Here is an 18,123-nt window from a genome sequence, read left to right as displayed (position 1 = left end):
TTTTTGATTTCTTCACCGTAGTCAATGGGCGGTGCATAGAGGGAGATTGAGTGAGCGTTTGTTTTGGACGGAAAGTAGCTGAAATAGGGTTGCGTTTTACCTTTTTTTTTTTTTTTTTTTTTGCGAAAAGCCCATTTTCGTCCCTACATTTTCACGCGATTCCCACTTTGGTCCCTAAGTTTTTTTTTTTTTACCGCTTTTAGTCCCTATTTAGAAAAACGCCTTCTGTTTTAGTCCTTTCCGTCAGTGCCGTTAGGGCAAAATCCTAGGTGGCAGACGAAAACACCCTATTAGCTGATGTGGCACCGATGTGGCGTTGATGTGGCGATTAAGTGGCATTTTTATATGCCACATCAGCATTTTAAAATAAAATAAAATTTTAGTTATTATTTAATTATTTAAATAATAATTAATAATTAACATAAAATTTTCTTTTCTTTTCATTATTTTGTTGGAAGATCATCTTTGTGTTCTTCGTTTTCTTACTATTCATATTCTTCATGTTTTTAGTAAATTAATTCCTAGTTTCTTGTCTTTTCTTTTCTTTGCCTTTCTAGTACGTTCTTTGTAACCAAACAAATCGAAATTCAGAACTTAGATCAAACAATAATCAACATACACCAACCAAAATCCAGAAATCAACATACACCCACCAAAATTGAAAACCCAGAAATCAACATACACCAACAATCAAACCCAGAAACAGATCTACATATTCAAAAATTTTAACCCAACATACACCCATTAAAATCAAAAGACCTGCATCCTCTTTGTGCACAAAATCAACACTAATCTCCAAGTTGGAAACCCACCAATCCATCGAAACACAAAATCAAATCCAACTTGAAAACCCACCGATCTCCACCATCCTCCAAATCCCACCATTCTCTCAAACCCAGCCTTTGAATCATAACCCACAAATTTGCCACAGATCAGTGTACCAATCCGCCAAAAACCCACAAACCCAGATCAACAAATCTCACAAACCCACGAACCCACAAATCCACCACAGATCAGTGCACCAATCCGCCACAAATCCACAAACCCAGATCAGCAAAACTCATAAACCCACAACCTACAAACCCAGATCCACACCACTGAGCTGGGAGAGACTTGAGCGATCCAATCTCCATCCTCCCATACTCCTGCTTCTCTCCGACCCTGACCTCGCCGCCGAGCCTCTGAACAATGAGCTACAGCCCATAACAAATCCCCAAAACCACAACGCCATTGGCCTCGGCCCATTCGGGGAATTCAAGCGGAAACGAAGGGGAATCGGGGGTGTGGACAGAGTGGGGTCCGCCGGAGAGGATGACGACGCGTGGGTTGAGAGATTCGATGGTGGAGAGCGGGGAAGTGCCGGAAATGCAAAGGGAGAAGATGGAGAGGGATCGTTGGGAAGGCTAGTTTTATTTTAATTTTTTGGGTTTGTGCTGGTTTTATTTTAATTTTTTGGGTTTGTGCTGATTTTATTTAAATTTTTTTGGGTTTGTGTTTTGTGTTTGTTTTCATGTTTAATTCCTTGTTCAGGTTTAATTTGACGTTCTTATTTATTGGGTTTGTCATTTTTGGATTTTAATTTTGTGTTCTTAGATCTGAGTTTGTGTTCTTGTTGTTCTTACTCAAGACATACTTCAATCTCAATTAATGTGATTTTTTATTTTTATTTCTGTTTTTTTATTTTTTTATTTAATTAAATTAATAAATTATTTTTTAAAATTTAAATGCTGACTTGGCATTTTTTTAATGACAAAATAAAATTTTTTATTATTATTTTAATAATTCTGTTTGCCACGTAGGTCAGTGCCCTAACGGCACTGATGGAAAGGACTAAAACAGAAGGCGTTTTTCTAAATATGAACTAAAAGCAGTAAAAAAAAAAACTTAGGGACCAAGTGGGAATCGCGTGAAAATGTAGGGACGAAAATGTGCTTTTCGCCTTTTTTTTTTCCTGCACCGTTTCTGCTTTACATACTGTTGAACACTGTTCATATACTGTTTGACACTGTTCACAGATCAAAAAATATTAAAAATGAATCTCACGATACTATTCACACATTTAAAAATAATTTTTTTACAATGTTTTCAATTTTCAGTAACCATAAGTTCAATCCAAATGGACCCTGAATTATCGAGTTGATCAAAGCCTACGTTTGCGATTGACAAGATTAATGTAGACAGATTTTTGCACTTGTTAGCATTTCCCATAATTAAAATGCAACTTTTGTACAAGTTTTTGTTATTTTTATTTTGTTAGTCTTTTATATTTCAAAATTTTTATTCTTCATATTAGATTTTGTTTCATATTGGCATATTATCTATTTCCATTTGTGTAATCTTGTAACACTTATCATTGTAGATATTTTATTTAAGGAATCGAAAGGCAGCCTACACTTATCAAGTACCTGAGTTGGAGGGCCAAAATTGATAAGTTTCGTTAACAAAATGATAAATATGCTACAAGCACTATGTGGTAATTGATAAGTTTCGTTAACAAAAGGATAAATATTTGCTATTAACCAAACTTTAAGTTTATACAAGTTAATTAGGATCAAAAGATTCAAAACATCTTCTTCAAATTGTATGATAAAAAATTTTAAATAAGTGCTAACAAAAAATTAGATGAAATTATCATGTTTTAAGTTATATATAAGCAACGGTGAAAAAGAAATTTAAAATAAAAAACACAACCAAAAAATATTAAAATACTATAGCTAAATATATGATCTACAATTTTTTTTTTTTTCTTTTTGAGGTAAAGGATTATCAAATCTTTTAGTGTATGTAGAATTGTAGACGCATATAGTGCAGGCTACATGCTAGGAACAGTTACTAGAACCACAATTACTCAAAGATCACAACCACGACAAAGCAAGAACCATGTCAAAGGACGAATGAAGGTACCTCTCTCTTTAGGATATCAAACTATTCCAGAGCAGCCTGCTTTGTTATAAGCCTTGATATGTAAAACAGAGCAAACAAACTGCAACAAAAAATCAAATTGAGGAATGAAAGGATAGCATAAGCGAAGAAAAAAAAATATAAAAGAAAGAAACTAAAAGGAAGTACCTCTCTCCTTCACACTACAATTTTTGTAGGTTTTTCTTCCATGACTTCACAGATCAAGGATAATCGCTATAGTAAATGAGAGCAGGAGTGAGAAGCTTAAAATACTTACCTACTTTTTTTTTTCTTTTTTCTTTTTTTGAAAAGTGGAGCAGAGTACAACTAAAAGGATAGGATACGAACACAAAAATCTGCAACGAAAATTAAGGTAAAAAGTTTGATTTTTTTTTCTTTTTTAAAAAAAGAACTAGATCGAGTAAAGCAGAACCAAACTAAGAGATGACTGCAACGAAAATTAATGGCGTAAAGTGGAAAGTATCAAACTCTTTCTTTCTTTTTGTTTTGAGAAGTGGAGCAAACTAAAACCAAGATAAGAGGATGAAGAGTGACAACACAAAAGCTGCTGTGCAAATAATTCAGAGGGCAAAGAGTAAAGAGAAATGAGGGAAAGTATAGTAGGAAAAGTCTCTTTAATTGGACCTCAACAGAAGAACGTTTCTTTTCTTGCTCATTGACTTTATGTTTTTTAGTAGGAAATAGGAATAATAGAATTAGAACCTAATGAGAATTATATTTGAACAAAGTTTCTCTCCAAACTAGTTTGGAGAGAAACCCTACAAACTTCTTATATATCTTTATATTGAGTGTGAATTTTAAAAATCTAACCGTTGAATTGCATGTTCATATTATATCCTTAATGCTTATAAAATTTCAAGAAGATCAAAGATCAATTACTATGTCATCAAACAAATATTAAAATTTCAAATTTTTATGATCTAAAATTATGTATAAAACATAAGTTTATTAATCGAATAGTAAATAACATCCGATTTGAACGAAATTTGATATGCATGTTAAGAACCTAAGGAACATGAAATTTAACGGTTAGATTTTCAAAATTCACACCAAAAAAAGAGATATAAGAGAAGTTTGAAGAGTTTCTCTCCAAACTAGTTTGGAGAGAAACTTTGTTCATTATATTTTATTATCTTGACAAAATACTAATTAATTTTTGATATAGGTAAATTTAAATTATAAATATTTTATTTTAAAATAAGATATTTTACAAATAGGACTAACTAGAACTCATCAGCTCAAAATAAAATATTTCATTGCACGTCTAGGTGTGTACAAAAAATAAATTAACTCACTACAAAGAGTAGCGTTGGTGTTCACATTATTCCCACCTTAATTTAAGAAACAAAAGTTGTAAAATTTAAAAGTCAGTGAGGGACGCTGTGGCTAGATTGATAATATTATTGACGTCATAACTCATAATACTAACTTTTTTCTAGTTGGCATTGAACGTCTCCAAGGTTTATTTCACCTAGTACTATATAAATAAATTAATATATTCAAGTTAGGATGTGTTTAGATATTGTTTATTTTGTTAAAATTGAAAAATCATTACTAAAAATACTGTAAATAAAGGTAAAAGTTAGTTGAAATAGTATAATGGTACCTATAAACAATACTAAAAAGTACAATGAGATCTATAAATAATAGCAAAAATAAGCTGAATAGTAAAATAATTTTCATTTTTAATCTCTTTCCAAACGCACACTTTTTTTTTTTTTTGAGAAACCTCCCTTCTCAAAAAGGGTGGCTCACGTGTGTTATCACAGCCGACCACACCCCACAGATACATCGCCTGTGGGTACCACCAGCACATAATGGTGCCCGCGACTTTCCAAACGCACACTTAAAGTTTACGTTTCTATCTTGACAAAAAGTATGTATGGGAGCATAATCACATATAATTTAAAAAGATTGAATATACAGTTACATATGTGAGATTTATACTACTAATACTATACTTCCAATTTAAGCTGGAAAATCTCAAAGAATTGGTGCAGAAGTTTTCCAGGCCTCTTGAGATTTATGAAGTCCTAGATTTAAATATTTTTAGAGCATATCAGGATCATTCATAAGAGATTCATTGTTATAATTACCTAATATATTTCTGACGGAAGATTATATACATATGGAAGAGAAGTAAAGTATCAAAGAGGTCTAAACACTTTTAGCAAAAAAAAAAAAAAAAAAAGAGGTCTAAACACTTATGTGAACAATAAATAAATAAACAAAAAATTAAGGATGGAAGTCTTTTTCCATTACCATATTTATTCATAATAGGAAAAAGTATTTGATATCAAATAATATCAAAGGGTAGATTTAGGTCACTTTTGATAAAGTAATTTAACAATATATTTTTAATTTTTAAATAATATTATACATATTTTTACATATTTTTTACCAATATATATTTTTTAAATAGTACCGACCTTAGTTTGTGTTACGATTAGGAAAACGCGTTTGGTTTGTTAATATTTGCCTTATTATTATATGGGCCACCAATAAATGTTGTACGAAAAAGTTTGTTGCAGTCTGTGGGACTGCGAAGCATCTCCTTACAATTATTATTGTTTTACTTTTTGAAAATTCTGGATCCACATTGTACGTAAAACGAATCTTTTGAATTCTTACCAGGAAAACGCCAAAAAGTGATGGGACAAGACAACGCGAACGAGAGAAAATTATTAAATACTAGTTAGAGCAAGTACGTGCTCGTATTTGTCTTATCAAAAAATACGGTAGTTATTAGAGTCAATTCTAGATTTTATTTGTATTATAAAATAGGGATAATTATAGCATACCAACCTGAGATTTGGACCGTTTACACTTTACCTATCCATGGTTTAAAACTTATCACTTTGCCCACTTGAGGTGCCTTCCGTTAGAGATCTGTTACTCACCTCTCCCTTTGCCGTTAGAAAAACACATTTTTAGAGAAAAACAAACATAACAAAGATCAAAAAGTTAGGGTTTTTTATTGCTTAAGAACTTCGTCCATTTATGGTTGCTGCCCTCTTTTTCTTCGAGCAATATCATCAGAGAATTCAAAGCCTTCTTCGCTCGACGAACCTGTCCATCTCCAATTGGCCTCTGCTCCAACGCGGCCACAGCAATCTCAGCCAGCTTCTGGTAATTCCTCACGGTCTCGACAGCATGAGACACAGCATTACAAATATCGAGAGCTTTCACCACTCGATCGTGGAACTCAGGGACGAGTTTATCAAGTGGGGGCTTCGAAATCTGAGAAGGGTCCCGACCCAATAACAAAATGGCCTTGTACTCAGCCTCGCAGCACAGAAACACGTCGAGGAGTTTGCGTAGCCACGAGATGGATAGGAGCCCATCACCTAAAGTGTCCTCGGATTGAGACAACAGATCGGCGAACCTATTCGCCACATGTTTCTGAAAAAGCTCGAGGTCCTCCAGCTCTTGTTCATGGTTACCATCCATCGAAACCACTTGGTTTCGACGGATACTGATTCGATTCAGAAATGAACCTTGATTATCTGTTGCAGGCATTGCTGATGGAAAATAAAAATTTTGGATGAAGAAAGTGACAGAGTGGAATAATAAAATCGTTTTCTTTGGCTTAAAAGTGAGAGAGGAAGAGAGAAAAGAGGAACTGAGAGAAGGCAAAAAATCTGAAACGGAGATTGAGGAAGAACAAGTCAGAGAGAGGGTTTGAGTTATGCAGTTTTAAGGCGAAGTTCTTAAGCAAAAAAAAACCCTAACTTTTTGATCTTTGTTATGTTTGTTTTTCTCTAAAAATGTGTTTTTCTAACGGCAAAGGGAGAGGTGGGTAACAGATCTCTAACGGAAGGCACCTCAGGTGGGCAAAGTGATAAGTTTTAAACCACGGGTAGGTAAAGTGTAAACGGGCCAAATCTCAGGTGGGTTTGCTGTAATTATCCCTATAAAATAAATATATAAATTATTTGATTTTTAAAATATATAGATTTACATTAATTAAAAGATACATTAATTTTAAGAATTTTGATAATTATGTCGTAAAAAATTAACCTCATTCGTTTAAAAATTTTGATCAACCACAAAGTTAGGATAGCTATTTAACATATAATTATTTTTATTATTTAAAACTCAAAATATGTAAAGAAAATTTTTAGAATGTTAAAATTTAACTGGAGTAATTTAGACATTACACAATAAAATATTTTAAGAATCATAAGTTTTCATTAAGGTTTAACTGAGAGAATAACAATATGATATATTCGCTATTTTCCAAAATATTAAAGGAAAAATTGCAGGATTTTAAAGTTTAAGGAAGAATTATAAACTACCCCAAACATAAATGATGAAAAATGTTTTTTTCCTAAGTTTTTGTTTTTGTTTTTGTTTTTGTGTGCAAAACTAGGTATTTTTATTTAAAATAGTGCGTAAAGGAAAAAAAATATAAAAAGTCAACCCAAAAAAATTGTATGTGGAATAATGAATTTTGGCTCAACAAAGTTGATTAATCCAACTTGGTATTGTAGCTACTGTTCAAAACTTAAAAAAAAAAAAAAAAAAAAAAAAAAAGACAATGGCTCAACAAAATGGCACTGTAGATGTACAGCACAAAAACACTGAATGTACAGTGTAAAAACACTACACACGCATTCAAACTTTTATATATAAGAAAAAAGAGCACAAATCGATGATTGAAAAAAAAAAAAAAGTACATATCAAACAAACCAAAAGTACGGTAGCTTTTACACATTCACCTAACAAGTGTCATAATATTTTCACAAAACATTTATTTTTAGTTATGGTTGGTCACATTTTCATATTTTATTATTTTATTTTGACTTATAAGAAATTGACACCTTAATAATTGTAAAAATATTGTGAAATTTGTTGTGTCAAAATAACAATATATATAAAAGAAAAAAAAAGTACAAACTAAAGACCCAAAAAAAAAAAAACTGTAACTACTGTAGCTACAGTGCCGCCTGGTATTGTAGCTACTGTTGAAAACTTAAAAAAAATAATAATAAAGTGCCTCACCAAAATTGCACTGTAGATGAACAGTGAAAAACGTTGTATAAACAGTGGCAAAATACTGTAGTGGCATAGCCGCTTTTTATACAGTTAATAGAAGAAAAAGATAAATCATTAAAAACCGAAAACATCATCTTAGCTATAGAACCGGCTGAGTTGAACCGATCTGACTGTTTCCAAGCCTACCGTAAGTGTTTGGCGTGGTGGTTGGCGGTGATCTGGGCAAACCGAAGATGTCCGGTATGGCGAGTAGTGGTTATTTTGCACTCCAACGAGAAACCACACCACATAGGCATATATAGAGCCTGTTTGGTAGTGGTTTTTAAACAAAAAGTTTTTAGTTTTTAAATAACAATAACATTTTTGACACGTATTTCTATAACATTCAAACATGTATTTCCACAACACTAAAAACTAAACAACAAAACTTAAACATTGCTACCAAATGGGCCCATATATACACACTATAATTTAACATATATGTATCCATGTATATAGTTTTATATTTTTATTTTTTAGTAGATTGAAGAAAACCTAGAGAAGACATGAAAGCAAATGCAAGGAAGAAGAAGAAGAAAACGGCGCTAATGGGTTAAGGACAATGATAAGTTTTCTTTTATGGGTTCGGTTAATATATGCCCTAAGAGCACACATTAAGCCATCCATTTTTGGAAACATTTTCTAGAAAATTAAAAAAATTGTCAATACTTTTTCAATTCCAGAGAAATTTTTTTCCAAAAATGAAAATTATTGTTTGTCCTTAGAGCACACATTAGCAAAATCCTTCTTTTATGTGTGTGTGTGTGTATATATATATATATATAATCTGACACTAAAACAACGCCATTTTAGGACCTAATATTAAATTTTAATATCAACTCCAAAACGATGAAGTTTTATCATAAGATTAAAAAATATATATGTTTTTTTGTGTTTTAATTTACAACCCTAGGATTACCCTCCCCTTTCTATGTCTCTCACTCTCGTTAGTCTTCCTCTTCCGGTCCCAACAAGTTAGCAACAAAGGTCTTCATCTCTCTTCTCTCTCTCCCCTCAACCTCCGCTTCTTGCTGCCACGGCAATCTAGTGCTTGATGCCACGTTTCTAGGAGTTTCACCCTTTATCCTCTTTGTTACAATATTCTTAAGAGTTTCTAGTGATGGTTCTGACTTTGGATGCTCTTCCTTGCAAATGTAATGCTTTATACTAGGTTTGTTTATGCAACTTATTTTCAATGGTTTTGTTTGATCTTTTATGGTTTGGTTTAGTTTTTTTATTTGGGTTTTTGTGATTTGAAATGGGGTATGTTTAAGAGAGATTGTGAATTTGTTTTCTTTTGAATTTTTTTTTTGTTTGTGGCATATTTGAGTCTTTTTAATAAGTATGATGTGGTTTGAGGTTGTTAATTGCATTGTGTTTGGTTCCTGAGGAAAATAAGGAATTAATTGAACTAATTGCACTAAACCGATATTTTGTACCGTACCTTGTGTAGACCGGTTCCCACCCATGCACAGGTGAGGTGCGGTTAACGATGAGGGACTATGGGAGTGGGAGTGGGACAGCAGCTATGAAAGATAAGTAGCTTGTAACTTTCTCTTAAAGGCTTTTTTCCTTGTCTTATCCATTGCTTTTCTTCACCATATTGGATAGTGGGAGTCAGAATTATCGAATTGATTAAAATAAACTATTTTCTTGTCTATTCTTTAATCTTTTTCCAATATTCTTTTCCCTTTGCTTTTCTTGATTTCTTCACCGTATTCATTAAAGTAAACTGAATTATCGAGTTGATTAAAGTAAACTGATGCTAACTTTTGTACATAAAGTTTTTGTTACTTTTATTTTGGTCTTTTGTATTTCAAAATTTTTATTCTTTCATGTTTGATTTTGTTTCATAATTTTTATTCTTCATGTTTGATTTTGCTTCATATTGGTCATATTGTCGATTTTTCATTTGAAATTTGGTAACACTTATCATTGTAGTTATTTTATTTAAGGAATCGAAAAGGCAGCCTAGACTTATAAATTGCCCGAGTTGGAGGGACAAAATTGTTTATTCTGGGAAGATGGATTTGTGACAAATGAGTGACTTGGATTACTTGTTTTTTTATTCGAGAATAAAAAAATCCTACTTTCTCGAGCGGAGAGATTGTCCACCTCCTTAAGATTGAACTCTAACTCAGTAAGAAGACCCGCAAGAATTTTCCTGAAAAATCCACAAGGAAGCTGGTTTTCAAACCAAAATAAAAATTTTCTTTAGTGACTATTTTCCAGGAAAGTAAAGGGAGTGTGTCTTTGGCAATCATAGTCCCCGTAGAGGGAAGACCTGTGACTTTTGATCAATCCATTCACACACTGGACTAGATAGAAGGGTGCTTTGTTCTAAATACATAGGTATTGTCAGGAAAACATATTTAATAAGAATGAGGCCCATGCCATGGCCGGAGTTAAAACTTGGACATGGGCTGCAACTATGCACTCCATTTAAGGAGAAGTCTCTCATCTGTCTCATGGAATGCTTCTCTCATATTTGATAGATCTCACACATTTGTGGTACCATCATCTGTCTCATGGAATGCTTCTCTCATATTTGATAGATCTCACACATTTGTGGTCTCAAGAAGGAACATTACATGAGACAAACTTATAAGTTAATTTTTCACATTCAAGACTTGAGAGTGTGTATGTTTTGTTTAATCCCAAAATTCTTTTTGTTGGGCTCATGTTACTTCCCAAAGTTTAGAATCAACTAAGCCCAATTGTCAAAATCTTCAAAGGCATAGATCTTTTTTTTTTTTTTTTTTTTTTTTTTTTTTTTTTTTTTTTTTTTTTTTTTAAAAAAAAAAAAAAAAAAAAGACTTGCTAGGACTTAATTAGAGTCCTCTAAAGTTTTTAGCATGACTCTGACTTGAAATTTATAAAATCCTATCCATCCATTTCGAAGTGAATTAAATTTTACCAGGCTATTAAAATATAAAAAAACATTAACTATCATTGTTTTAATATATGTTTAAATTAATAATGATTCAATAAAATTCAATCTACTCGTTACAAAATATATGGATAAAATTTTTGATATATATATATATATATATATATGATTCAGGTTAAGGGACTGGCAAGGATGAAGCTGCAAGGTGAGGGACCAACGAGGTGGAGGAAGGTATGGCGGCTGAGAGAGTGAGGGTGAGGGTGAGAGGGAGAGGGAGGGCAACTGAGAGAGTGATAGTGAGAGTGAGGGAGAGTGATTAGGGTTAGAATTAGAAAGTTAGATATTTATAGTTAAGATTTTTTTAATTATTTAATATTTTATATATATATATATATATATATATACGGATCAGGTTTGGGCAATATACGGGTCGGGTTGGGTCCCACGAGTCGGGCAATTTTGCCACTCCTATATATATATATATATATAGAGAGAGAGAGAGAGAGAGAGAGAGAGAGAGAGAGAGAGAGAGAGAGAGAGAGAGAGAGAGAGAGAGAGAGAGAGAGAGAGAGAGAGAATTGGTTCCCACGTAAAATTCATATTATATAATTAATTATATAAAAATAAAATAAAAATTACATTTTAAATTAAATCTCAGCCAATTTAATAAGAATAATGTTGTCTGTGGGGTTTAATTTGGATCAGGATATATTTTGTTAACTTTTCAAATCTCAAGATTTAATTTATTTCTTTTAAAATTATATGATTTAATTTGTTACACATTCTAAATTATAGAGTTTTTATTTACACATTATAAATTATAAATTTGGGTCAGGGTGAAGATAAAGTTAGGTTTTTCTTCTTCTTTTTTTGGGTAAAGTACATATGCATAAAATGTCTATTTTTTTTTTTAGAGAGTTTCAATATATGCATAAACTATCTTTTTTTTTTTTTTTTTTTTTGAGAGAGAGTTTCAACCTATGGTGTTCGCTCTTGATGATAACTCTTTATCATCAGAACAAGACACCAATCAGTTTTTGGTGTAGGCAGGAATTGAATCCACAATCCTATTTACAAATGTAATTTAACATCTGGGCCAATATCTTAAGCCCATATTCTTTAATTAAAAAAATTGTGAAAATGTTTGTTTATAGCATTACGAAATTTGACCAAAATAATTGGGTACCAATGAATTAGGTCAAATAAATTATGACATTTTACGATAAAAAAAAAAAAGAAAAAAAAAAGAAAGGTAAAGATCATGATATTAATGAAACATGTAACTAATAATGAAAATTTGAGATTTCAATCGAATGGGTGAAGACAAAGTTAGGATTTTCTTATTTCTTTTTTATTTGGTAAAGTACATATGCATAAAATGTCTATTTGAATCCACAATCCTATTTAAATGTCATTTGAGTCAAAATTAATTATTCACAATCCTATTCATGAATGTGATCACATCATTCTCACCTTAATTTGAAAAACAAAATAATATATGATCTTTAGTCTCTACCATACAAAAGTTGTAAAATTTAAGGATCAATGCGACTAGATTAATATTAATTATTATTGATATCATAACTCATAATAATAATATTTTTGTCATTGGCATTATTTGAACGTCTCCAAAGATTTTTTTTTTTTTCATCTAATACTATATTGATAAATTAATGCATTCAAGTTAAATTTTACATGTATATCTTGTCAAAAAGTATGTATTGGGCATATAATCACATATAACTCAAAATCCTGTGTGTGTTAAAATATTTAGTATTCTCAAAAAAAAAAAAAAAAACAGTGGGTTAATCTCACATTAAACAATGAGTGTGAATTAAAGAATTTTAAAGTCTATACTGCGTATGAGTGTATTCAAGGACGGATCCAGGATTTGAAGCTAGCAGGAGCCGGAGTATAAAAAAAAAATCCAAATAAGCTTCCATATAGTATTAAAAAACTATAAGTATTCAAAATCGTTGTTTTTAAATATATTAAGATGCAATCATTTATCAACAAGACAAATAAAAATAAAATAATGTCTTTTTTTAATACTAGGTTGTCTAGGATTTTTTTTTTTTTGTTGAAATTAGAGCATTCACCTTGATGATGCTAAAAATTTTAGCTTTTAGCACTGAAAAAAGTTGTTTTATCTATTTTACTATCTTACTTTACAATACACCCAATATCAAATGTTCCTTCTTTTTTTTTCTTTTTTTTTTATAACTTCATTTAAAATAATATAAACTATTCATTAAAATAATAAAAGAAGCGAGAGAATTTGAGTTTTTTTATTGAAGGAAAAGATATAATCTTAATAAAATATTGTATTTTATTTTTAACAACTTGTTACAGTCAATTGCTATTTATACCAGTTTCTGTAGTTGCAAAAAAAATTAGTTTTAGCTTCTCCAATAACACATAATTTTTTGGTTCTTTGGTGGTAAAATAGTTTTTTTTTTGCTAAAATACAATTACCCTTGTAAATATTTTTATTTTTTTGTGAAGTTATTTGGTTAAATAGTTGTTATTTGGGTGAGGCTAGTTAGACTTATTGTGGATAAAGGGGGCCTAAGGTTTTGGAAGGAAGTTAGACTTATTGTGGACAAAGGGAGTCTAAAGTTTTGGAAGGAGGCCTAACTACAAAAATGAAAAATATTATAACTAAAAAAAAAAAAAAAAATTTGGACCTAGGGCGAGCCCCCTTGGGCCCCCACCTGGGTTTGTTCCTGAGTGTATCTAGGAGTTAGGTCTTTTTGGATATATACCACTGTCAATTTCTTTAAGACCTTCTCCTCTTTTCTGGTATGTATACGTTAAAATAATTAGTATTTTCATTTAAAAAAAAAAAAAAACTTATAACTCCAAAGATTGAGTATACAACTATATATGTGAGATTTATACCATGCTTCCAATTTAAATTGGAAAATCTCAAATGATTGGTGCAATAGTTTTCCGGACATCTTAAGTTTCACGAAGTCGTAGAATTAAATATTTTAAGCAACATATTAAGCAAGGTTGCACGGACACGCCATTTTTGGTGTCGTGTCGGTGTCGGACACCTCTTTTTCTTTTCTTTTTTTCATTTCTCGGACACGCGCCAACACGGCTCCGACGCGGCTCTGACGCGTCTGACATGCCAGCAGTGAAGAAAAAAAAATCACAGATTTTGGGTCTGAGAAGTCATTTTGAGAAACCCACGTCTCAAGTTCTCAACCCACCCTCCCTCTGACCTCTGCCACTGCCCTCTGTCCCTCGTCGGAGTTAGATCGGGCCGATTGGTGAGCTCCATAGACGTCGAGTGACACCGTGCCCTATCCCTTCTAGCGATCTCTCTCGCTTTCGGCATGGACAACAGGTCCGACCTCCTTGTCCTCCTCTCTCTGTTTTTTTTTTTTTCTTTCCTTCGGATATTAATTTTGGTGACTGAATGGTAATGGGTGTACTCAGTACTGTTACTCACTTATAGTTATAACGCGTTTTTTTTTTAATCTCACTCTCACAATTAATGTATTTCTTTACTCAGCCTTTTGTTTTGCCTTATAAATTATAACATTTATTATGAATTTAGTGATTTTTGTTTTTGTGTGTCTTGCTATAGTTTTATTTATTTATCAAAGTTAAATATTGTGTATTATTGTACTACTTTAGGTGTTAGTTTACATATTTGTAGTTCTTACATAATTTAAATTCTAGACATAAACATATTTTATGTCTAAAAATATTTAAAAATATGCCTAAATATAAAATATAAAATATAATTAATTATTTAACCGCCATGTCCCTACCATGATGTGTCCTTATTTTTCAAAAATTACCGTATCTTCGTGTCCGTGTCCGTATCCATGTCGTGTTCATGTCTGTGTACGTGCAACATAGATATTAAGATCACTTTTTCTTTTCCTTGTCCTTTTTCCCTACTTTCCCATTGCTTTTCTTCTCACCATATTGGATAGTGGGTGCAGTGCAGATTGATTAAAGTAAATTAATTTTTTTTCCTTGTCTCTTTCTTTCTTTTCCATTGCTTTTCTTCACCATATTGGATAGTGAGGCAGAATTATTTTCATTAAAAAGTACACTATTTTTCTTGGTTGGAGCATTGGATGTCGATCAAAGCCTACGTTTGCGTTCGATAAGATTACTGTAAATAGGTTTTTTAATTATGATATATATATATTAAAATACAACTTTTGTACTTAAATTTTTTTTTTAATAATTCAAAATTGTTATTTTTCATATTTGATTTTGTTTTATATTTTATTTATGGAATCAAAAGGCAGCCTAGACTAAAAAATTGCCAAATTTTTTTATCTCAGGAAGGTGGATTTGTAACAAATTAACGACTTGGATTACTTGTTCGTAATAGTTAGGAATTTTAAAGGAAATCCTACTACAATTGAAATTCCACTTTCACGAGCGGAGAGATTGTCCACCACCTTAAGATTGAACTTCTACTCAATAAGATGACCCGCAAGAATTTTCCTTACAAGTCCACAAGGAAGCCAATTGTCAAACCAAAATAAAATTTTTCTTAGTGACTACTTTCCAAGAAAGTAAAGTGAGCATGTCTTTGGCAATCAAAGTTCTATGAGGTAAGACCTGTGACTTTTTATCAATTCGTTCACACACTGGACAGGGGAGAAGGGTGAGGCACCTTGCCATGGATAGGAGTTAAAACTTAACTCAATTTGAGAAGTATTTGAGAAGGGTGAGGCAGCTTGGACAAGGACCGCAACAATTCCCTCAATTTGAGAAGTATTAATTTCCTGAGACTACCTCATGGAATGTTTCTCATATTTGATGGATCCCACACATCTATGATACCTACAAGTTATGAGAAAGAAAATTACAAGAAACAATCTTATAAGATATTTTTTTGCATTCGAGATTTAAGAGGGTATGTGTTATGTTTAGTCCCAAGTTTCTTTCAGTTGGGCTCATGTTACTTCCCAATGTTAAGAATCAACTAGGCTTATTGTCAAAATCTTCAAAAGCATAAATCTTTTTTTATTATTATTTATTTAAAAAGACTTGCTAGGACTTAATTAGGAGTCCTCTAAGCTTTTTAGGATGACTCTAACTTGAAATTTATGAAATCCTATTAATCTATTTTGAATTAAGTGAATTAAAATTTTACCAGGTTAATATATAAACAAATGTTGACTATCGTTGTTTTAATATAGTATTTGCTTAAATTATTAGTGATGTAATAAAATTCAATCATTCATTACAAAATTTATGGATAAGGAAATATAGAATTTATATTATAAAATTCATATAATATGAATTCATATAAAATTCATATTATAGAATTATATATAAAACTGAAAGAGAAAATTACATTTTAAACCCCATAATTTAGAGGTGTAATAAATTTAATCTAAGCCAATTTATTTTGTTAACTTTTCAAACCTCAAGATTTAATTTATTACTTTTAAAATTATATTATTTAATTTGTTACACATTCCAAATTATAAAGTTTGTATTTCCTTCAACCCCAAATTTCATTGATTGGGTTAACGTTATGTAATTCTCAGTTTTCAACCTACACACATGAATTAGACAAGCACATTGTCTAATAATGAGTTCTAATCAAAACTAATAACTCTAACAAGTTGTGAAAAATGTTTAAAAATATAGGTTTATGACATTCTTCCAAGAGGCCCAAATAATTCTACCTGGGCTTTACAATTAGAAAACCTCTGGGCCAATATCATAAGCCCATATTCTTTAACAAAAAAGTTAGTGAAATTTTTGTCTTTAGCATTACAAAATATCCTTAAATATAAAATTTTCTTTTATTTACGATGTGTTATGGCCAATTTTTACCGACTCTACTTTACTTCATCTCTCTTCCACTCAAGTGAGTCACTCAACCCAAACAGGTCGTTAATTATGGTTCTGCACTGATAACAGATATACATAACTTGTTCATACGTAAAATTCATATTGTAGAGTTGATTATATAAAAATATTACTTTTTCGTGTCCACCATGCAGCACTGGGGATCTTGCACCTACCGGGCTTAGATTTTAAAAATATTTATGTCCTATTACAGATGCAGCACCGAGTCCAGATCGAATTGCTTAGCATTATTAAAGTTGTTGCGTACCAACAACTTTTGGTCTAGGTTGCACCGACATGCCATTTTTGCCGACGTACCGGTGTCGGACATGAATATACCAGAATGACTCTCCGGACTCTAGTGTCCGAGCGGTGTCTTTTTTTTTTCTTCTTCGCTTCTTCAACACGGCGCCAACACAACTCCAACATAGTGGACATGCTAGCAGTGAAAAAAAAAAAATCACAGATTTTGACAGATGAACAAATCATTACTGTTGATTTTGTGATATACCCTAAAACAAAAAAGCTTAGAGTTTGAGAAGTCATCACCAGGAAAGTTGAAACCCACAGCTTAACCCTCCCTCTAGCCTTTGCCCGCTGCCCTTTGTCCCTCGCTGGTGCTAGATCGGGCCGATCGACAAGTCGACGAGCTCCATATATAGTCATCGTCGATGCCGTGCCCTCTTTCCCTTCCAATCTCTCTCTTTCTCTCTTTCTTGGCATGGACAGGTCTGAGTCCGATCTCTTCCCTTCTCTCTCTCTCTCAGATATGCTGTGTACTGTTAGTGTTACTTAAGTTATAATGTGTTTTTTTTTTTTTTTAATTCCACTCTCATTATATATATATTTTTAAAAATTTTTTTTAATCCCAAAAGTTTAAAGCTTGTTTTCCTTTTATGTTTTTAGTTTGATGTTGAATGTAGCCTATTTAAACTTTTGGTTTGTACTCTAAACATTTTATGTGTATAATTGTACTATTTTGGGTGTTAGTTTACTTATTTGTAATTCTTACATAATAAATTTTAGACATAAACGTATTTTATGTCTAAAAATATTAAAAAATATGCCTAAATATAAAATTTAATTAATTATTTATTTAATTGTCATATCCACGCCGTGTCATATCCTTATTTTTCAAAAATTGTCATATCCCCATATCCGTGTCCGTGTCAATGCAACTTAGCTTTTGGTACGCAAGGGGCCATAGACACAGATTACAGTTCTAATGATATGTAAAAGCAAATAAAGCTTCTCTTTTAACAATCGTCCCTCGGAGTTCTCTGGCCAGCAATTCAGCCATACTTTGATTTGGTTTATTTGCAAAAATAAATCTTCCATTTGCTTTATCAAGGCTTTCCTTCCGCACTCATCCCATTGGTACTTGTTTCTGAGCTACCTTCAAAATCAAGCTGATTTCATATTTCATTCTCTTC

At 31.8% G+C, this 18,123-nt stretch overlaps 4 protein-coding genes across 11 annotated transcripts in view; 1 reads left to right on the top strand and 3 right to left on the bottom strand.

The window, feature by feature from the left end:
* The window catches only part of LOC126717204 (probable disease resistance protein At4g27220), a 31,838-nt gene extending 28,362 nt beyond the window's left edge, over positions 1-3,476 (bottom strand). For all 8 annotated transcript variants that reach the window (XM_050418647.1, XM_050418646.1, XM_050418650.1 and 5 more), the window contains exons 1-2: positions 3,070-3,476; positions 2,905-2,983 (exon numbers count right to left, since the gene is read on the bottom strand). The gene's annotated coding sequence lies outside the window, so the exon portion shown is untranslated. The remainder of the gene's footprint in view (positions 1-2,904; positions 2,984-3,069) is intronic.
* The window catches only part of LOC126717207 (disease resistance protein RPS2-like), a 97,383-nt gene that overhangs the window by 28,362 nt on the left and 50,898 nt on the right, over positions 1-18,123 (bottom strand). The window lies entirely within an intron of this gene.
* Positions 1-18,123, top strand: part of LOC126717206 (protein BONZAI 3-like) — a 106,714-nt gene that overhangs the window by 47,115 nt on the left and 41,476 nt on the right. The window lies entirely within an intron of this gene.
* Positions 5,887-6,601, bottom strand: LOC126719296 (protein ROH1-like). The gene has a single exon (XM_050421865.1). The coding sequence runs from the start codon at positions 6,439-6,441 to the stop codon at positions 5,887-5,889; it is 555 nt and encodes a 184-aa protein (XP_050277822.1). The 5' UTR covers positions 6,442-6,601.

Source organism: Quercus robur, chromosome 3 (assembly GCF_932294415.1).
Source record: "Quercus robur chromosome 3, dhQueRobu3.1, whole genome shotgun sequence".
Lineage (NCBI taxonomy): Eukaryota > Viridiplantae > Streptophyta > Magnoliopsida > Fagales > Fagaceae > Quercus > Quercus robur.
This window is presented reverse-complemented; position numbering and strand designations above follow the sequence as displayed.

What these genes read in the sequence shown, in the direction of transcription:
- LOC126719296 (XM_050421865.1), bottom strand. Translation starts at nt 6,441, where the DNA reads ATGCCTGCAACAGATAATCAAGGTTCATTTCTGAATCGAATCAGTATC.